The 23068-nt window shown below is 43.1% G+C and overlaps 1 protein-coding gene across 3 annotated transcripts in view; it reads left to right on the top strand.

The window, feature by feature from the left end:
* The window catches only part of prmt7 (protein arginine methyltransferase 7), a 45883-nt gene extending 23088 nt beyond the window's left edge, over window positions 1–22795 (top strand). The window contains exons 13-18 of one of the 3 annotated variants that reach the window (XR_013497627.1): window positions 1611–1772; window positions 4065–4139; window positions 5502–5662; window positions 7661–7757; window positions 15995–16233; window positions 22586–22795. Coding sequence is in view for 2 of the 3 variants with exons in the window: in XM_078211071.1 (XP_078067197.1) it covers window positions 1611–1772; window positions 4065–4139; window positions 5502–5662; window positions 7661–7757; window positions 15995–16174 (675 nt within the window). In the remaining variant the exon portion in view is untranslated. Of the gene's footprint in view, window positions 1–1610; window positions 1773–4064; window positions 4140–5501; window positions 5663–7660; window positions 7758–15994; window positions 17010–22585 lie in introns of those variants that run through there. The other 2 variants (XM_078211071.1, XM_078211072.1) reach the window with 2 other exon arrangements.
* The last annotated feature ends 273 nt before the right edge of the window (window positions 22796–23068 follow it).

The raw sequence follows: 23068 nt of genomic DNA on the forward strand, positions 1-23068 counted from the left end.
AGCAGAGCTTTGACCTCAAGTTTATGGGGGTAGAATATGGAGACCAGGAAGGAGTGCATTGCAGTAGTCAAGTCTAGACGTGATCAAGACATGAATAAGGGTTTCAGCAGCAGATGAAATGGGACAGGGAGGAGTTCGGTGATGTTACGGAGGTAGGGATAGGTAGTCTTAGTGATGGCACAAATATGATCAGAAGCTCATCTCAAGATGGGAGCAGACACTCTTAATCTAAGGCTGTTGCCAAGGAAGGAGGATGGAGCTCATGGATGGAGTTTAGAGAGGGAACTGAAAACAATGCCTTCAGTCTTGCCAATATTTAATTGGAGGAAACGCTTGTATATCCAGCACTGGATGTCAGGTAAGGGTTTGATCTTTTGATAACAGTGAAGGAATCGAGAGATGTGGTGGTGAGGTAGAGCTGAGAGTCGTCAGCATACTTTTGAAAACTAATTCGGTGCCTTTGGATAATGTCGCCAAGGGGTAACATGTAGGTGAGAAATAGGTGGGGTCAAGGGTAGGTCCTTGGATTATACCAGAGGTAATGGTGTGGGAGCAGGAAGAGAAACCATTACAAGTGTAATTAGATAAGAATGGAGTACGGTGAGAGCAGACTCACCCAACTGGACAACAGCAGAAAAGCTTTGTAGGAGGATGGTGTGGCTAACCATGTCAAAGGCCACAGATGGGTCAAGAAGGACGAGAAGGGAAAGTTTACCTTTCTCTCATTCGCATGTCATTAGTGACTAATGAGAGCTGTTTTGGTACTGTGGCAGGAATGAAAATCTGATTGTAGGGATACAGACATGGAGTTTCTGGAAAGATGGCCATGGAATTTGGAGGCGACAAGATGTGCAGGTTAAGTGGATTGGCCATGCTAAATTGCCCCTTAGGGTCCGGTGGTAGAGTAGAAATGACAGCTGATTGGATGATCCCAGACTTTGTGACAAAGAAGTCCTTGAGTTCCTCACACTTATTTTTGGAGGTGGGTCTTAAAGGAATAGGGTCGTCAAGAAGATGGTTTACAGAAAAGAAGCTGGGGGGTATCTTTGCATTCTAGGATGATCTTAGAATACAGAGCACTTGCTCCCTCATGCTGCAGAAATAACCCTGCTCTATTTGGGAGACTGTTGTAGTTTAACATCTGAGCTTTGGAATTCCTTCCCTAACCCCTCTTTTTCCTTTAAGAATTTCCTTAAAACCCACCAAACATTTGGTCAACTGTTTAAAATGTGGTTTGGTTTTAATTTGCTCCAGTAAAATTCCTTCAGGTGTTTTACTGTATTAAAGGAGCGATTTATTTGCAAGTTATTGAGATCATGGGATAGTGCTTGGGAGCTGGGACTCCAGCTGGATTCCTGTCCAAAGAAATGCTGAGTCCAGTTTGAACAAAATGGCCATCGCTGACTGGGAATGTGGAGGGATACAGGTGAAGGAGAGCGGACTATTTTCCAGTGTGGTATGCAGCTTGGTAACACTTGTGGCAAAACTTAAAAGTTCATTGTTTCTAATCTAAAGCTGTCATAGGTGAATAACTGCTGTGTTTTGCTTTAGTGAGATCCCCTGTGTTACAGTTCCTCCTTGTGTCTCTCTTGGTGTTCACTTCTTTACAGGTGTCAGTACTAATCGGAGAGCCATTCTTCACCACCAGCCTTCTTCCTTGGCACAACCTTTATTTTTGGTATGCGAGAACCTACCTGGCCAAGCTCCTGAGCAATGAGTTCACCGTGCTGCCGCAGTCTGCTATGCTCTTAGCAATGGCTGTGGAGTTTGAGGTGAGTGGAGAGTACCTAGTAATGATGTGGCTTATAGGGTGCAGTTTGGAGAAACAGGAAAAGTAGACCATTAGGTGTCTTCTGTTGTTCAGTAACGTCATGACTAAACTATGTCGCAACTCCAGCTACACACCCCTCTTCCGTATTTCTTAACGTTCTTTCCTGACAATGTTGGTTTTGAAATGTTTATTTCGACCCATCCTCAGCAACATTTTGGGGGACAGAAGTCCAGATTTCAACTACACTTTGTGTGAAGAAGTATTTCCTGATGTTGGACGTGTATGATCTAGCTTTAATTTTAAGGTTATGTTCTCTTGTTCTTGACTCTGTTACCAGAGGAAATGCTTCCTCTACTGATCCTGTCAAATTATTTAATTACTTTAAAAATTTAAGTTAAATCACCCCTTTGTCTTCTATTCGCAATGGAATACAAGGCATGTCAATGAAATGTGTCCTTAATTTAATCCTTTTAGCCCCTGTATCATTCTGGTTGATTGGCACTGTACCCACTCCTACATTAATGTAACCTTTCTGAAGTACGCTGCCCAGAGCTTAACACACTACTCCAGATTCTGAGTTTTGAAAGCTCTATGCAAATATAATTTCCACCCCTCTGTATTCTCGTCATCAGGAGATACAAGTCGACATTCACTTAGCTATTTACATTTATCCTTTTTTTTGACACGCATTCCCTTGAGTTCATGGCGGGAGGCGATTACATTTGGGCTGTTACTCAATTCAGTGAATTTCAGAAGCTAGAAATGCAGGCTGTCTCCTGTAAATTTTGCATCAGTTTCTAACCTTGAGTTGTGCTCTTAATGCAGAACAGTCCACTGCCCTCACTCACCTCCCCCACCCTCACGACCGTGGTCTATGACTGGGGCAGGTGCTCCCTGCATGTGATCTTGGAGTGGGGATCTATAAATAGGGATATAGCAAGGATTTGGAAGTTTGTACACGCACACACCATCTGTTCCTAGAGAGATCCAGACCCCAGCAGCGAGTTTTTTCTTAGTGTTTTTCTTTTACATTAAAAATGCTGTGCATTGTAAAAATTAATAAATATACTATTCTGAGAAAGGGACCGTGGAGGCAGGGGAGGGTGAAGGGAGAGTAAGGGAAACCTAGGACTGACAACTGGGAAAACAGGACCAACTAGAGGGTAAGCGGGTTCTAGTGGTGACCAACTTCAGGCCAGCTGAGAGAAAGTGAGGGGAGACTTAGCTGAATACCTTCATTATATCCCCTGCAGAGTGAAACCATGCCCTGGCATGTAGTGTAACCTTTGTCCAGGAATGAAACATTTCTACCCTTTTCCTTATTTTCATGCAAGGAGAGTACAGAGCAATCCGTCAGTCCAGCAGAGCTGCCAATTAGCTGGAATTGCAATGTAACAAGAAGCTCTCTCAGTGACCTCCAGGGCAGATGCATTATCTGACACTGTACTGGTAGTTGCTGGGTTCACTGGGGCAGTAGTAAGTGTGCTATAATTGGTCTCTGAGTCACTGGACTGGGGAAAGGAAATCAGCAAAGATTCCCACTCCTGATCACCATCTAGCCATTTCGCATTTGTGTTGATGTTAGTTGGGAAGTGGATGGTCTCAGGTGTCCAGCACCTCATGGTTTGAAGAGTTTTTGATCGCCATTACCTTGGCTGTTGGATAAGGTACTGTACAGCAACTGGGGACACCTCTGAAACAATGTCCTCTTCAATGATTTTGGAGTGCATGATGGCTTTGTTCAAGTGCATGACCCCTTTAAATATTTTGCACAGCAACTGATGGAACTGGTGCAGCTTAGAGGGAACATTGTTCTGGAACTGCATCCAGCATCATTGGAGTACTAGATGATGAAAGACCACATTCCATTTCATTTCCCTTCTACCATCCTGATTTCTGCATGATACAATAATAGTGCAATTGTTGATGAATGATAGCAATTAATCTCTATCAATTAATTTATATCAGACCTAGGAATGACACAGAAAAAACATCAGGGATGGAGAACTCTTGGAATCTTAAATCCAACGTAACCTGCTCCATCCAAGCATGGGTCACCTGACCATATTATGTCTCTAATTACTCATATTCTATCCCGAAATATTATTTTCTGAAAGAAACCTATCTAATTTGCATTTGAATGAAGCAGAGAAAATTCTGAATTTGTGTGATGGCAAATGTGAATTATTTTATATTTACTTCCATTGTCTTCAAATGTTGATTCCTTGTTTTGGAGGAGCTGCTATCAGTATAATCTGTTTAAACTGATCACACTTACTATCTATCTCTACAGAACCTCTGGCGTATCCGTGCTCCCTGTGGGGTGTGTGAGGGTTTTAATGTTAGTCTCATGGATGAGATGATCCAGGTGAGAACCATAGATTGTTCTGATGCATAGAACTTGTCCGTGTGCAGTACGTCGCACCCATAACTTGTCACTGTTGCTCTATCTGCATAATTAGAGCTCTGAGGGTGGCGTAGGGAAATGCCTATCGACAATACAGTGCCCAGGGGATGGGGGGGATTCTGTACATTATGAGCTTTCGATACTTGACTGTACACTAAGTGGCCAAGTGCAGAGGGAAAGCCAGTATTTTGTTCTGAGGAAGATGTAGAATAAGGGGCCCAGGTAGTTGACCAGGAACACCTTAGGGAGACAGGAGAAAATCAAGGCAATTATCCTTCAGTTTACAGAGCACAAAATGCTTGGCTGTAACTGCAGGGCTCCAAAGATCTGCCCTTGTAGGTATTGGATGACTTTTGGGCTAGTGTTTATTTTGACATGTAACTAGGTCTTCCGGAACTGCAATTAACATTACAGTTCCTGGACTGTGCCTTGGTGCTGACTCTTTAATAAGAAAATTCTGAGTAATCAGTTTATCATAAAAGTGATAACTCTTCAATCACTGAGAAACTTGATTAAAAAGTACAAACTAACCTTTGCATTCTTCTGTACAGTATTTTTGTTTAGTATGTGTTTGAATTGTGGAGTAGAGGTGGTGAGTAGTGAGATAATCTGAGAGCAGTTAGCCTCCCAATTTTGAGAGCTGTGTCAATCAGGGGAAATTTACTTTGATTTACAAATTACTAAGGAATTGATTTCCTGGCATTTTACAAATTCACTTCATGTCTCCATATTAAGAAAACCTTGAAAGATTTACAATTATATCATATCCGTTTATGATCTCAGGATGTCCCAGAGTGCTTAACAGCCAATGGAGTACTGGTGGCCAGAAAATGTATCACTGATGTAATGTAGGAAACACCACAGCCATTCTGCATACAGCAAAGTTGCAGAACTAACAATGTGATAATGATCAGATAATCTGTTTTTTAGTGATGATGGTTGAGGGATTAATATCAGGAGAACATCAGGGAGAATCCTGCTGTTCTTCAAATGGCACCGTGGGATCTCTCATGTCTACCTGAGAAAGTAGACAGGACCTGGGTTTAACATGCAGCGTTCCCTTAGTGAACGGCACTGAAGCGTCAACTCGAGATTTTGTTCTCAAGTGGGACTTGCACCTTCTGACTCCAGCACCTGTGCTACTTCTAAGCCACAGTTCTAATCAACACTGTGTTTTTGACTGCACAGGTGTTGGGGAGGTTCAGGCAAAACTTTTTCTGTTATTGAATGTTGTAAGATTGCTAACTGTTCATAATTCACTCATTCCCCAGACGCTGTATTTCTCTGTATACCTCTCATTTCTGTTGTGTCACGTTTTTCCAGAATTCCCTGAATTTCCGGGAGTGTCAGGAGGCTGAACCCCATCCACTTTGGGAGTACCCCTGCAGAGCACTCAGTGATCCTTGTCAGATTCTCAGCTTTGATTTTCGCCAGGAGGTACCAGAGCAGCCAGTTTACAGCACAGGATTGATGAAGCTGTTGAGGTATGTTTAGCAGAGAAGAGTGAGATTGAACTTTGGCAGGGAAATGCTTGTGAGATATGAGAGCTAGACACATACTGAAACCTCATTGAATGTACTCATTTATGAACTACATTATTTTATCAGGCCAAATGTGTCATGAATAAATTATTTTTACATGAATTGTATTTAAAGTCTCAAGTCTAATCCCTGAAGTTTTTGTTTTCGTTCATTTACGGGAGATGGGTGTCTCTGGCTGGGGCAGAATTTATTGCTTGTCTCTGACTGCCCTGGAGAAGGTGGAGGTGAGTTGCCTTCTTGAACCGCTGCAGTCCCTGGGTGTCGCTATTCCATTTTGTTTTCTTTATAGTGATTGAATACAACTTGAGTAGTTTTCTAGGCCATTTCAGAGGGCATTTACCAGTCAACGTCTGCAGTCACATGTAGGTTACATATAGACCAAGTAAGAATGACATATTTCCTCCCCTAAAGGACACTAGTGAACCAGATGTGTTTTTACAACAATTGATAATGGTTTCATGGTCATCTGTTAATTCCATATGTTTTTATTGAATTAAAATTTCACCATCTTCCGTGGTGTGATTTGAACCAAGATCCCCAGAACGTTACCCTGAGTTTCTGGATTACTAGTCCAGCGCCACCTCCCCTAAAGTTGCCGATGAATCCTGGAAGACAAAGTCACAAATCATGACATAAAGTATTGCTTATGGTGACTTTTTTCTTTGTCCTGGCTGTTAGTTACTGTGCCATTAGTTTTGGTGATTTGTTACTAGTTGCTGAGGTAAATGTTGCTTTTGAACACTGAAACACACTGATTGGAATAGAGCAAATGAGAGAACAGTCATAGGTGCTCTCAAAGCTTCAACCAATCAGACATATCAGTGCTCCCTATTGGAGGGTGGACCATCACTTTTGCTTTGACTAGTTCTCTAACAATCCATCTTATAACATCTATCAGTTATCTATCTATCACATATAATAAAAGCAAATTACTGTGGATGCTGGAATCTGAAACCAAAAGAGAAAACGCTGGAAATTCTCAGTAGGTCTGGCAGCATCTGTAAGGAGAGAAAAGAGCTGACGTTTCGAGTCCAGATGACCCTTTATCAAAGCTTTGACAAAGGGGCATCTGGACTTGAAAAGTCAGCATTTTTCTGCCAGACCTGCTGAGATTTTCCAACATTTTCTCTTTTGGGATCTATCTATCAGAAACAGTTCTGCCTCTGTCTAGGTACGTCATACAGTGCTGTTTCATTCTTCTTAGCCATTTCTCCACCTAGTGTCTGTCCATTCAGTTGCATCTTGAATTTGTTGAGTGTGTTGAGTGGAGGGTAGGTCTTATGAGGAAAGGTTGAGGGAGCTAGGGCTGTTCTCTCTGGAACGGAGGAAGCTGAGGGGAGACTTAATAGAGGTTTATAAAATGATGAAGGGGATAGATAGAGTGAACGTTCAAAGACTATTTCCTCGGGTGGATGGAGCTATTACAAGGGGCATAACTATAGGGTTCATGGTGGGAGATATAGGAAGGATATCAGAGGTAGGTTCTTTACGCAGAGAGTGGTTGGGGTGTGGAATGGACTGCCTGCAGTGATAGTGGAGTCAGACACTTTAGGAACATTTAAGCGGTTATTGGATAGGCACATGGAGCACACCAGGATGATAGGGAGTGGGATAGCTTGATCTTGGTTTCAGATGAAGGTCGGCACAACATCGTGGGCCGAAGGGCCTGTTCTGTGCTGTACTGTTCTATGTTCTATGTTTCTCTGTTGTTCACCAATGAGTTTTTTCTGCAGTTGTTGCTGTCAGTAAAATACTTAACATTGAATCACTGTTCATCTCCCTTTTGGTGTCCTGCTGTCTGACCTCCTCCTCTGTCGCATAGTTTCTGATGTAATATTAAGGTTCTATTTATCGTATACTCTAGAATTTTAAATTCCCTGAATAACCTTTTCAGTGTTGAGCTTTGAATGTTTACTTAGATCAAAAATGTTGATTTTCTAGATCTGGCACTTGCCATGGAGTGGTGCTTTGGATGGACTATTGCCTAACCAGTGACATCTGCATCAGCACAGGGTTAACCAGGCCCCACTCTAACACGGTAATACTTTATTCAATTTCACAGTAACCTGGAGTCCAGATGTCCCTGGCTGGGCATTGGGCTACTTGGCCAGGAAGTAAATCTCTATGGTGGTCCATTGGCAATGGTGAAGGAATGAAGCAGGAAATGGAGAATTTGTAATGTTGAGGGACCGGCGGTGGAATATTGATAATGGTGCTGTGAATGGAACATTTATCTGCCGAAGTCTTGATGGATAATTTAATGTTTTAAATCTCCAGTTGAATGACATACATATTGGCGAACGGTTTCAGTTTTTGATATGCAATGTCCAAGTAGTCCCAGATTAGGTATGGCAGAGTTAAAGCTCTTACTGCACTTGTAAGTAAAGCGCTCTTAGATTTCAGATTTCAAGCATTAATGCAGCACCTTAATTTTGACAGCCATCACGAGTTCAGAGACTCTCCACATGCCAACACCTGCCATTCCCCAAACTCCCAGTTAACTCTCCAGACCCTTGCTCACTGCATTCCACGTGGTTATGGCTTTCTGCACCGGTGGTCAAGTGACGTCACCAAACTTGAAGCTTTTAACGGCAACAGCTGGTAACATCACCCAGCAGTGGGACAGAGGGGCATTTGGGACAGTTTGGGAACTGCAGCAGGAATTTTAAAAGTTGCTGATATGCTGCTGGAGACAAAGCTTGGGAGAGGCACTTCCTGATTGCGGGAAATTCCCAGTCATTCGGGGAACATTTGGAACCAACAGGGACTCGAGTTGTGACAGGTGCTGAATGGGGTCTCTTTATCTCTTGGGCTGCTGCTCCTATGTTTACAGGAGACCTTGTAGGTGTGACAGCCTAGGGTAACTAGCATCTGTCCTGTGTACTCTTCAATAAAAACAGCCCTTGCTCAATGTTCCCTCTAAGCTATGGGCATGCAAGGCTGCCCAAAAATCCAGAGATTACCAGCAAGGACTAGATAGACCACTAGCTACCAACATTCCCTTTAAGATGCAGGACCACGTGGCATTCTTAAAGGAACTGGTCAGAGCATCAGATATGATGAAGATATTAGAGTAAGTGACCTCTGTCTTTGCATACTGATGCTACGTGTTGTACTGCCCATTCTTTTTCAAAATGCTTACGTGCTGTCACCTGTCAAATCCATGCCCATCTTCCCAGAACTCTGTATGAATTTCTCCAGTCAAGTGTCTGCCTCGCCACAGAATTGAAGCAGCCCTTTACAAAGTTACAAATTACATTCTGAGTGACTGTGGTGACCACACTATCATCATAGAACCATAGAAAATTACAGCTCAGTAACAGGCCTTTTGGCCCTTCTTGTCTGTGCCGAACCATTTTTTGCCTAGTCCCACTGACCTGCACTTGGACCATATCCCTCCACACCCCTCTCATCCATGAACCCGTCCAAGTTTTTCTTAAATGTTAAAAGTTTACCACTTTATCCGGCAGCTCATTCCACACTCCCACCACTCTCTGCATGAAGAAGCCCCCCTAATATTCCCTTTAAACTTTTCTCCTTTCACCCTTAACCCATGCCCGCTGGTTTTTTTCTCCCCTAGCCTCAGTGGAAAAAGCCTGCTTGCATTCACTCTATCTATACCCATCAAAATCTTATACACCTCTATCAAATCTCCCCTCATTCTTCTACGCTCCAGGGAATAAAGTCCCAAACTATTCAATCTCTCTCAGTAACTCAGCTTCTCAAGTCCCGGCAACATCCTTGTGAACCTTCTCTGCACTCTTTCAACCTTATTTACATCCTTCCTGTAACTAGGTGAGCAAAACTGTACACAATACTCTAAGTTCGGCCTCACCAATGCCTTACCATAACACTCCAACTTTTATACTCGATACTCCGATTTATAAAGGCCAATGTACCAAAGGCACTCTTTACGATCCTATCCACCTGTGACATCACTTTTAGGGAATTCTGTACCTGTATTCCCAGATCCCTCTGTTCAACTGCACTCTTCAGAGTCCTACCATTTACCCTGTACGTTCTACTTTGGTTTGTCCTTCCAAAGTGCAATATCTCACACTTGTCTGCACTAAATTCCATTTGCCATTTTCAGCCCATTTTTCTAGTTGGTCCAAATCCCTCTGCAAGCTTTGAAAACCTTCTTCACTGTCCACTACACCTCCAATCTTTGTATCATCAGCAAATTTGCTGACCCAATTTACCACATTATCATCCAGATCATTGATATAGATGACAAACAACAATGGACCCAACACCGATCCCTGCGGCACACCACTAGTCACAGGCCTCCACTCAGAGAAGCAATCCTCCACAACTACTCTCTGGCTTCTTCCGTTGAGCCAGTATCTAATCCAATTTACTACCTCCCCATGTATACCCAGCGACTGAACCTTCCTAACTAACCTCCCATGAGGGACCTTGTTAAAGGCCTTGCTGAAATCCAGGTAGACAACATCCACCACCTTCCCTTCATCCACTTTCCTGGTAACCTCCTCGAAAAACTCTAATAGATTGGTCAAGCATGACCTACCACGCACAACGCCATGTTGACTCTCCCTAATAAGTCCCTGTCTATCCAAATATTTGTAGATCCTATCCCTTATCACACCTTCCAATAACTTGCCCACCACCGACGTCAAACTTACCGGCCTATAATTTCCCGGATTTCTTTTGGAACCTTTTTTAAACAATGGAACAACATGAGCCACCCTCCAATCATCCGGCACCTCCCCCGTGAATACTGACATTTTAAATATGTCTGCCAGGGCCCCTGCAAGTTCAACACTAGCTTCCCTCAAGGTCCGTGGGAATACCCTGTCTGGTCCTGGGGATTTATCCACTCTGATTTGCCTCAAGACAGCAAGCACCTCCTCCCCTTTAATCTGTAAAGGTTCCATGACCTCCCTACCTATTTGTCCTATTTCCGTAGACTCCATGCCCGTTTCCTCAGTAAATACGGATGCAAAAAAACCATTTAGTATCTCCCCCATCTCTTTTGGTCTCATACACACTCTACCACTCTGGTCTTCAAGAGGACCAATTTTATCCCTCACTATCCTTTTGCTCCTAACATATCTATAGAAGCTCTTTGGATTTTCCTTCATTCTGTCTGCCAAAGCAACCTCATGTCTTTTAGCCCTCCTGATTTCCCTCTTAAGTAGCTTCTTGCACTTTTTATACTCCTCGAGCATCTGATCTGTTCCTTGCTGCCTGTACAGTTCATACAACTCTCTCTTCCTCTTAATCAGTGTTACAATCTCCCTCGAGAACTAAGGTTCCTTATTCCTATTTACTTTCCCTTTAATCCTGACCGGAACATACAAACTCTGCACTCTCAAAATTTCTCCTTTGAAGGCCTCCCACTTTCCATTTACATCCTTACCAGAGAACAGCCTGTGCCAATCCACACTTCCCAGATCCCTTCTCATTTCATCAAATTTGGCCTTTTTCAGTTCAGAACTTCAACCCAAGGACCAGATCTATCCTTATCCATGATCAGGTTGAAACTACTGGCATTATGATCACTGGATCCAAAGTGTTCCCTCACACTCACATCCATCACCTGCCCTAACTCATTTCCCAATAGGAGATCCAATATCGCATCCTCTCTAGTTGGCACCTCTATATACTGATGTAGAAAATTCTCCTGAACACATTTTACAAACTCTACCCCGTCTAAACCTTTAACAGTATGCGAGTCCCAATCTATATGTGGAAAATTAAAATCCCCTACTATCACAACTTTGTGTTTCTTGCAGTTGTCAGCTATCTCTCCACTGATTTGCTCCTCCAATTCTCGCTGACTATTGGGTGGTCTATAATACAACCCCATTAATGTGGTCATACCTTTTCTGTTTCTCAGCTCCACCCATAGGACCTCTGTAGACGAGCTCCCTAATCTATCCTGCCTGAGTACCGCTGTAATATTTTCCCTGACCAACAATACCACCCCCCCACCTTTTATCCCTCTGCCTCTATCCCGCCTGAAACATTGGAACCCTGGAACATTGAGCTGTCAGTCCTGCCCCTCCTGTAGCCAAGTTTCACTAATGGCTATAATGTCATATTTCCATGTGTCTATCCACGCCTTCAGCTCATCTGCCTTCCCCACAATACTCCTGGCATTGAAATAGACACACCTCAAAATGTTATTTCCACCACACTCAACCCTTCCATTTGTGATTTTGCTTGAACTAACCTGTCTTTGTACCCCTGCTCCACTATCTGCTCTGGCACTCTGGTTCCCATCCCCCTGCAAATCTAGTTTAAACGCTCCCCAATAACACTAGCAAACGTCCCTGCAAGTATATTGGTCCCCTTGTAGTTTAGGTGTAGTTTAGGACTCTCTTGTACAGGTCCCACTTGCCCCAGAATCCTCCAATGCTTTTTCATTGATGGCCCACTGAGCTGCACTACACATTCTTACACATGCAAAGATTACATTCTTTTCTAGTCACAGTCTTAGAATCAGCTATGATATCTTCTCTTCCCATTCCCACACCATTACCTTTGGTATCCTGTAAGGATTTAGCCTTGGTCTCCTTCTGTTTCTCATTATTCCCAGGATTTCATGTTTGATTCCCCTGTTGCAGTATCAAAACATCTCTGATGTGAATCCTTTGGGATTGTGAAAAAGTTAAAATTTTCCCTCTTTGTCCGTTTTGACCTGTCTATAGTCTTTGACATGGTTTGACAATGCCATCCTCGTGCAACTTCTCTTCACTATTGTCCAGCTAGTTGGGACTGCTCTCATGTGGTTTCATTTTTATCCCTCTAATCATAGCCAGACAATCACCTGCAGTGACTTCTCTTCCTGTTACATAGAACATAGAACAGTACAGCACAGAACAGGCCCTTCGGCCCACGATGTTGTGCCGACCTTCATCTGAAACCAAGATCAAGCTATCCCACTCCCTACCATCCTGGTGTGCTCCATGTGCCTATCCAATAACCGCTTAAATGATCCTAAAGTGTCTGACTCCACTATCACTGCAGGCAGTCCATTCCACACCCCAACCACTCTCTGCGTGAAGAACCTACCTCTGATATCCTTCCTATATCTCCCACCATGAACCCTATAGTTATGCCCCCTTGTAATAGCTCCATCCACCCGAGGAAATAGTCTTTGAACGTTCACTCGATCTATCCCCTTCATCATTTTATAAACCTCTATTAAGTCTCCCCTCAATCTCCTCCGCTCCAGAGAGAACAGCCCCAGCTCCCTCAACATTTCCTCATAAGACCGACACTCCAAACCAGGCAGCATCCTGGTAAATCTCCTCTGCACTCTTTCCAGCGCTTCCACATCCTTCTTATAGTGAGGTGACCAGAACTGCACGCAATATTCCAAATGCGGTCTCACCAAGGTCCTGTACAGTTGCAGCATAACCCCACGGCTCTTAAACTCCAACCCCCTGTTAATAAAAGCTAACACACTATATGCCTTCTTCACAGCTCTATCCACTTGAGTGGCAACCTTTAGAGATCTGTGGATATGGACCCCAAGATCTCTCTGTTCCTCCACAGTCTTCAGAACCCTACCTTTGACCCTGTAATCCACATTTAAATTTGTCCTACCAAAATGAATCACCTCACATTTATCAGGGTTAAACTCCATTTGCCATTTTTCAGCCCAGCTTTGCATCCTATCTATGTCTCTTTGCAGCCTACAACAGCCCTCCACCTCATCCACTACTCTACCAATCTTGGTGTCATCAGCAAATTTACTGATCCACCCTTCAGCCCCCTCCTCTAAGTCATTAATAAAAATCACAAAGAGCAGAGGACCAAGCACCGATCCCTGCGGCACTCCGCTAGCAACCTGCCTCCAGTCCGAAAATTTTCCATCCACCACCACCCTCTGTCTTCGATCAGATAGCCAGTTACCTATCCAATCGGCCAACTTTCCCTCTATCCCACACCTCCTTACTTTCATCATAAGCCGACCATGGGGGACCTTATCAAACGCCTTACTAAAATCCATGTATATGACATCAACCGCCCTACCTTCATCAACACACCTAGTTACCTCCTCAAAAAGTTCTATCAAATTTGTGAGGCACGACTTGCCCTTCACAAATCCGTGCTGACTATCCCGGATTAATCCACATCTTTCTAAATGGTCGTAAATCCCATCCCTAAGAACCTTTTCCATCAATTTACCAACCACCGAAGTCAGACTAACCGGTCTATAATTACCAGGGTCATTTCTATTCCCTTTCTTAAACAGAGGAACAACATTTGCCACTCTCCAGTCCTCTGGCACCATCCCCGTGGACAGTGAGGACCCAAAGATCAAAGCCAAAGGCTCTGCAATCTCATCCCTCGCCTCCCAAAGAATCCTAGGATACATTTCATCAGGCCCAGGGGACTTATCGACCTTCAGTTTATTCAAAACTACCAGTACATCCTCCCTCCGAACATCTATTTCCTCCAGCCTATTAGCCTGTAACACCTTCTCTTCCTGAAAAACATGGCCCCTCTCCTTGGTGAACACTGAAGAAAAGTATTCATTCATCACCTCGCCTATCTCTACTAATTCCATACACAAGTTCCCACCACTGTCCTTGACCGGCCCTAACCTCACCCTGGTCATTCTTTTATTCCTCACATAAGAGTAAAAAGCCTTGGGGTTTTCCTTGATCCGACCCGCCAAGGACTTCTCATGTCCCCTCCTAGCTCTCCTCAGCCCCTTTTTCAGCTCATTCCTTGCTAACTTGTAACCCTCAATCGAGCCATCTGAGCCTTGTTTCCTCATCCCTACATAAGCTTCCCTCTTCCTTTTCACAAGACATTCCACCTCTTTTGTGAACCACGGTTCCCTCACTCGGCCATTTCCTCCCTGCCTGACAGGGACATACCTATCAAGGACACCCAGTATTTGTTCCTTGAAAAAGTTCCACTTTTCATCAGTGCCTTTCCCTGACAGTTTCTGTTCCCATCTTATGCCCCCTAATTCTTGCCTAATCGCATCATAATTACCTCTCCCCCAATTGTAAGCCTTGCCCTGCCGTCCGGCCCTATCCCTCTCCATTGCAATAACAAAAGACACCGAATTGTGGTCACTATCTCCAAAGTTCTCTCACTATTACCCTTGATGTCCTTTAAGAATCAAATCCTTGGCCCCTTCCATTTCTCATCAGCATGCTGCCCCTTGGTGACATCTTTTGAAGGCATCCCTCTCTGCAACCTCCTCCGGCCCACAAGCCTTCAACATTTCTGCGTTCATCTAATTCTGGCTTCTTGAACGTTCCAATTTTCATTCCTTCGTCACTGGTAGTTGTGTATTCAGTTGCTGCAGCCCTAAACTCTGGAATTCTCTCGCGACACCTCTCTGCCTCTCCATATCACTTTCCTGTTTTAAGATGCTCTTTAAAACTCCATCTCTTAGAATCAAAAGTTTAGTCAGTGACCTGATATCCCCCTAGTGGCCTGGTGCCATATTTAAGATGCTTGAGTGAAGCATCTTAGACTGATTTGTTATGTTAAAGGCTCTATATGATTGTAAGTTATACTAATTGAGGGGCAACATATAGATGACATCACTTAAAAACACAGCACCGGTTTCCACATGTATACCAATAGCATTCAGTTCTACCTCAACACCACTCAACTTGATCTCTCCACTGACTCTAAATTGCCACACTGATTGTCCAACAATCTATTACTGGCTGAGCAGAAATTTCCTCCCAACTAAATATTGGAAGGCTGAAGCTATTGTCTTCAGTCCCTGCCACAAATTTTGTTCCCTATGCTCCACATGCATCCCTCTTCCGTGCAACTGTCTCAGGCTGTTTGCAACCTTGGTGTGTGTTATATTTGAGCTCAAGATGAGCAGGATGCTGCTCCTGCTTGAGCCTGTTTGCTACTGAACTCCTCATTCCTGCCTTTTTGCCTCTAGAATTGCTATTCTAATCCTGGCTGGGCTCCCACATTTTACTCTACATAAACTTAAGCTGTTTCAAAACTCTGCTTTCTTAATTCACAACAAGTCATGTTTTCATATTAACCCCTTTTTCACTGACCTACATTGATTTATGGCTGAACAAAACCTCAATTTTAAAATTCTCATCCTCGTTTTCAAATCCTTTCAATGTCTCTCCTTCTGTAACTTCCTCCAGCCCCACAATTCTTTGCGATAACATGTACTATAATTCTCACTCAGTATCAAACTTTGTTTCTTAATGGTCCCATGCGGCATTTTGGAATGTTTTACTATTTTAGCGGTGCTATATAAATGCATATTTCTTCAATTTCTTGTTTTTCTGTTGACAGGGTGACTGCAACTGGAACCCACATTGCAAGCAAGGCGTCTACTTCCTTAACTCGGTGACTAATCCCAAGACGTTAACCGAGAGGCTAAGTTCAGTTGCCTACAGTGTGACCTTTCACCCAGAGACTGGCGAGCTAAGCATGGATTTCAAACAGGCTCTATGCACAGCTGCAGCAAGTTGAAGGATGAGTGATGGTGCACAAGTGATGCTGCACTTTGGATGGTTTCAACAACTGGAGAGGTAGCCTCCTTCAAACACCACAGTAAATCTGTACAGCTCTGAAACTAGGCTCAAATGTTACTCTTGGGAATCTTATGGACCTTCAGCAAGGTTGGCATTTTCAGCTGAGTCAGGGGTTCGAGCTGCACTCCAGGACTAGAGAACACAATCTGGGCAGTACAGAGGCAGTGCTGCATTATTGGAGATGCCAGCTTTGGTATTAGACATTAAATTGAGACTTCATCTACTTGCTGTAGTGGTTGTAAAATGTCCCATGGCAAGATTGAAAGGAGATTGAGAGTTGCATGCAAAGCTTTCATTTCTCAAACACCACCACCAAAACAGATTGTGTCATTCCTCTAATTTCTGCTTGTGGGAATAACAGTTCAAAACGAACCTGTCGACTCTGAAGGTGCTCTACAAATGTAGGTATTTTCTCTTCAGATAGGAACTCAGTTTAACATCACATCTTCAGTAGTAGACTGTTGATCATCATTATGTGCAGACAGCACTGGTGCTACATCCAAAATGTGTTAAATTATACAAAATGTCTTCTATTTAAAAAGCAGACTTATTGTTGTTCATGTCCTGTCTCCTTTCCTCAGATTAATGTAATTCTGTAAATCTCCATCTCTAAGTTTTGTCAATATAGATTCACACCTATTGCTGAGTGTGTGGAGCAGATATTGATTCATCTGCCCTGTGCTGTATGTTTTCAAAGAACTGTAGATCTACAGAATATTACTGGTTAGTTCTGTGACTTTGGACTAATCCTGTTTCATTACACATGTACCACATTTCCCTCTTCAGACTAGCATTTGCTCCTGACTCAAGATTGTGGGTTCAAGTTGCACTCCCGGCCTTGTAATATATCATGCGGACTGACACTCAGTGCAGTACTGAAGGAGTGCTGCATTGTTGGGTCTTTTGTTAAACTGATACAAAGAAGAAAGAAAATTACAGCACAGGAACTGGCCCTTCGGCCCTCCAAGCCTGCACCGACTATGCTGCCCAAATGAACTAAAACCCCCTACCCTTCCGGGGACCATATCCCTCTATTCCCATCCTATTCATGTATTTGTCAAGACGTCCCTTAAACGTCACTATCGTATCTGCTTCCACTACCTCCCCCAGCAGTGAGTTCCAGGCACCCACCACCCACTGTGTAAAAAACTTGCCTCATACATCTCCTTTAAACCTTGTGCCTTGGTAATTGACCCTTCCACCCGAGGAAAAAGCTTCTGAATATCCACTCTGTCCATGCCCCTCATAATCTTGTAGACTTCTATCAGGTTGCCCCTCAACCTCTGCCGTTCAAGAACGACACAAAGTACCTGTTCAATGCCTCGGCCATTTCCTCATTTCCAGTTATTACATCCCCCTTCTCATCCTCTAAAGGACCAATGTTGACTTTAGCCACTCTTTTTTGTTTTATATATTTGTAGAAACTTTTGCTATCTGTTTTTATATTCTGAGCTAGTTTATTCTCATAATTCATCTTACTTTTCTTTATAGTTCTTTTTCGTGGCTTTCTGTTGACTTTTAAGATTTCCCAACCCTCTAATTTCCCACTAATCTTTGCCACTTTGTATGCATTTTCTTTCAATTTGATACCTTCCTTTATTTCCTTAGATATCCATGGCTGATTATCTTTTTTCTGACAGTTCTTCCTTATCCTCCAGTTGGAAACTCCAGTTGGAGCTGCAGGCTTTTGGGCGCATTAAGCCCTGCTCACAGGCTTCTGCAGTGAGCAATGGACTCGCTCAAAACTTTGCAACCATAGTATTTATGGAGGGGGGGTCCTGAAAATGTACCCAAAAAGCAGATCTGGAACTCTCCCAGTCCTACGCCCACCTGACACTTAGACAAAAAATCGTAAAATACCGCCCTATGACTAAGTCCAAAGGGAGCAATTCAGCTGTGGCCCGAGAGGAATATAGGAAGTGCAAGGGGAACTTAAGAAAGCGATTAGTAGAGCAAAAAGGGGGCATGTAAAAGCACTTGTGAACAGGATTAGGGAGAATCCTAAAATATTTTATAAATACATTCAGGGGAAAAGGTTAACCAGAGACCTTAGAGACCAAGGGAGCAATATGTGTGTGAAGCCGCAGGATGTTAAATGAATACTTCTCTTCAGTTTTCACACAGGAAAAGGAGAACATATGTGTTGAATTCAGGAAGAGGGACTGTGAGGAACTTGCACAGTTTGAAATAGGAAATGGGGGAGGTATCGGAGGCTCTGATGGGCTTAAAAATGGGCTTAAAAATAGACAAATCCCCAAGCCCGAATGAGTTGCATCTCAGACTACTGTAGGAGGTGAGGCAGGAAATTGCAGGGGCTCTGACACAAATTTTTAATTTCTCTCTCCACTGGGGAAGTGCCAAAGACTGGAGGATGGCTAATGTGGTTCAACTTTTCAAGAAAGGTGCTAGAGATGAACCAGGAAATTACACTGAATAGGGAAACTATTGGAGAATATTCTGAAGGAGACCATCAATATCCATTCAGAAAAACATGGGTTAATTAGGCTTTGTCAGAGAGTTGTCATGCCTAACAAATTCGTTAGAATTTTTCAAAAATGTGTGGATGAGGGAAGTTCAGTTGATGTAATATGCATATATTTAAGCTTTTGACAAAGTCGCACATGGGAGACTGATTGAGAAGGTTAAAGCACACGGAATGCAGGGAAACTTGGTGAGATGGATCAGAAACTGGCTTTAGTAATAGGACTCAAAGGGTAGTGGAAAAGACTGTTCGATAGACTGGTTGCAGGTTTTCAGCGGTGTAACATATGGTTCAGTACTGGGACCCTCATTGTTTCTTATATACATAAACGATAGAGATGAAAATGTGGGAGGAATGTTTGCTAATGATACCAAGATTGGTAGGGTGGTTAAGAGTAAAGAAGATGATTGTAGGTTACAGGAAGATATAGATAGGTTGATCAGAAGGGCAGAGCAGTGGCAGATGGCATTTAATCCTGACAAGTGTGAGGAGATGGATACAGAACTGGCTCAGTCATAGAAGACAGAGAGTAGCAGTGGAAGGCTGTATTTCTGAATGGAGAGCTGTGACTAGTGGCATTCCTCAGGAATCAATGCTGGGTGGAGAAGGTAATCAAGAAGGCATATGGCATGCTTGCCTTCATCGGCCGGGGCATTGAGTTTAAAAATTGGTAAGTCATGTTGCAGCTTTATAGAACCTTAGTTAGGTGCACTTGGAATTTAGTGTTCAATTCTGGTCACCACACTACCAGAAGGATGTGGAGGCTTTGGAGAGGGTACAGAAAAGATTTACCAGGATGTTGCCTAGTATGAAGGGCATTCGTTATGAGGAGATGTAATAGACTTTCCTCACCCCTCCCCAGTTGTTAGTGAGACCTTTCTGTGTACATGGCTGCCACATTTATCTTTGTGGCAGTGATGAATGTAATTGCAGAAGTTGGATGTGAAGTATTTCTGTGAGCTACAATAAGCCATTATTATAATCCCAGAATTCTTTTCCTCTTCCCCATACTAGAGATTTAAGGATCTTTGTCTTCCAGTAGATGTGACTGATGATGGAATTTCAATTTGTTAGAGCAAGGGTTGTTGTCTTTATTCACATGTTGTTGCCTTTATTCACATGTTGTGTTGCACTGTTCATTACCACTGGCAGTAGGTGCAGCTCTGGCTAAAGGAAGAATGTAAATTGTTTTTGTGCTGGCCCTCTGACTGTCCCTTATCGATATGATTCACCTCAAGGTTCTGCACATCATCAAGAACAGGCTGACTCTTCACAAGGGGTGCCTTGTGCTTCATTGCTGAGTGTAATTCTAGACTGTTCCAATAATCATGGTCAGTATAAATTCAATGAGTCACTCTGGCTCTGTGTGATTTATCCTTTATTTGTTCAGCCATTCTTGCTGGAGATTATTTAACAAATATCACAAGCTGTGTGAAATATCTTCTGTCAGTTGTGTCTTGCTTGATGATGTGCAGGTGCCATGGACCTGCCCAAGCTGTGGGACCACAATTACAACAGTGTTGAGAACACACTAATCACTGATTGTGCTGATTAAGTCATAGCACAATTTTAAAACTGTTTCTAGAACAAGCAGGTTCCATCTAGTGGTTGATGTGTATAACACGGCTTAATTCTCCTGCACTGACCTGCAAGGTAACTCTGGTATCTGCATTAGGAAGTTTTCTGATTGTTCCTCCAAAGTCTCAGCTTCCTGTGTATCACCTGGTCTGTTACTGAGCTGTATTTGTCAAGAAGTGGAGGTGCCGGCGTTGGACTGGGGTAAACACAGTAAGAAGTTTAACAACACCAGGTTAAAGTTCAACAGGTTTATTTGGTAGCAAAAGCTTGTGTAGCTTTTGCTACCAAATAAACCTGTTGGACTTTAACCTGGTGTTGTTAAACTTCTTACTTTGTTAAGAAGGCCCGTTTGTATTAATCTAAGCTGGGTTACTACATGACCACTACAACTGGCCTCAACAGGTCTGTGGTTGCAAAGGGGGAACATCAAGCTGGTTCACACTCCTGATGTAGTGATCAGTGTTGGGAAGTGTGTGCATGGGTGTCTGGCGAGGCCAGTGGTCATACCTTGGAGGTTGAAGGAAGTGTCTGAGCTCTAGGCTGAAGTACAAGATAGGTGGGTGGGGGGGAGCGGGGGAGGTTAGCACACTTCAGGAAAGAAGAGACATGAGCTATCATGGTCAGTTACTCTGAACAAACCACTACCAGCAACTCGGGTGGAAGTTTCAATTCTACTATCCTCCATGTACCTCACCCACTGGTGGCATCCTCCCCTTGGTCTAACACTTGGTGTGAGCACCATTGATCTCACTGTCCTCAGATTATAAAGGGTGACAGATTAGATCCTGCTTTACTCAAAATAAAGCAATGGAGCTGTAGATTTATGCGTCCCCATCAGTGTGGGGTAAATGTGGGACCATGTGTTTTGATGTGTTTGTTGGCCGCAAGCTCTTTCAGCATCTGATTGATGTGTGCCTGGTGATTTTGCCCTCTGTGTTGCAGTCAGCAGCCAAGGCACTTGACCCATAGATAGATCATGTTGATAGTGTCGATGTAAGTCCTGCTGTTTCTTACCACAGGAGTACCTACCAGTGAGGGAAGCTGAAAGCCCCATACAGAGCTCTTGCTGAACCCAGGTCCCCAGAACATTAGCTGAGTTTCTGGATTAATAGTCTAGCGATAATACACTAGGCCATCACCTCCCCAGACACTAGCAATCTGATTGATTCTTAACTACCCTCAGAAATGGCCCAGTAAGTCATTAAATTGTAGGCTGCTCTTCGCTCAAGGGCCCTTACAGCTGGGCACTAAATGCTGGCCTTGTCCAGCATGCTAAAATCTGAAGAAAATATTTTGTTTTTAAAAAAACCTTGTTCCTTCTCCTCCTCCCTCTCCTCCACTCTCATACTGGCAACTTGGATCCTAATTCCATTACTAGACATAAAGTGAAGAAAGGTGCTGAAGAAAAAGGACTCCTGACACTGAATCGTGGCTAACAATTGTGCTTTTCTTTACTGATAAAACAGGTTGAATACACTTGGAAAAGATCCATGGCGGATTACAAAAAATATTAAAACCATTTCTTAGATTCTAGTGAAAGCAGTGGAGAGGAGTGGTACAAAAGTGTAATCTGGACAGAGTAGGAAACAGAGCAGTCTAGAATCATACTCACAGGAACATTGGTTGTATGAAGAGAACTCCGTGTCACTTAACCTGGGGTTTACTCACTTCCTGGGAAATCTAGGGGGAGGGGACTTTTTTGCTTCCATTTCCTCCGTAGAAATTGCATTTGTTGGTAAAAATCAAGAGACAGATCGTCGGTATCAATATTTAGTCAGAGTGAATGTAAAGGATTGTCACTTTACTCCTCTCTTTCTGTTTCTACAACAATTCTTCATCTCTCAACCTTCAGTTCTGAAGAGGAACCCTATCCAGCAATTAGCTTGTATTTTACTCTTGACAGAGGCAGACTCATCAACTCTTATGCTTCCAATATTTTCTGTTTATTTTTATTTGCACCCCACATCTGTAGATCTGTTTATCAAATCATCCTGTCCAGAGCCTGGAACCAATCAGCGATCTGAGTGCATCATCCTTGTAGATCGGGTGACACATTATTTGTTGCTATTTGTAAATTCCACTATCTATTTATTCCCCTCCACACAGGAGCTAGTTTTCCACATTAGTATATGGAGTTAAAGTATAAACCAGCAATAGTTTCACTGAATAGTGGAGCAGGCACTGAGGGCTGAATTGCTGAATCTGGCTCCTATGTTTCAATTCACTGCTTTAGCTAGGCTGCAGAATAATGATGGAAAATGTGGCATCTTCATTTTCTTTATCTTTTAGAAGGCCTCTTAAACTCAAGTCTTGCCTCAAGGATGCAGAAAGGGGTTCCAACTCATCACCCACATGGAGTATCTATCCTAGGTTTGGAACTTCTGAGGTCATTGTACTGAGAGAGAGTGTGATTAATGATGACCTTCTTATGAGCTGCATGCAATAGGCAAGCATAAATTATGCTACAATAAACCCGTGAGTGATGAAATGAGACACTATACCTACCGAGTCATAATTTTAGCTTTTCTTTCCACGGTGGATACCAGATTGCAGTTTTGCAAAATTATTTATTAAACATGCAGCATACCATAGGTTAACACTGAGTTAAGGTGTTATAAAACCAATGGAAATACTTGTGTAATCTGATGCTAGGATTAAAGGCTGATTGTACCAGATTGATAACATTTCTGCTCTAGATTAGTCAGGTGTGTGTTAGTTCATAGACATGTCTAAGTATATACAATATGTGAGCGTACTTATAGAGATGTGTAT

The sequence above is a fragment of the Mustelus asterias genome, chromosome 4 (assembly GCF_964213995.1).
Source record: "Mustelus asterias chromosome 4, sMusAst1.hap1.1, whole genome shotgun sequence".
Classification (NCBI taxonomy): domain Eukaryota; kingdom Metazoa; phylum Chordata; class Chondrichthyes; order Carcharhiniformes; family Triakidae; genus Mustelus; species Mustelus asterias.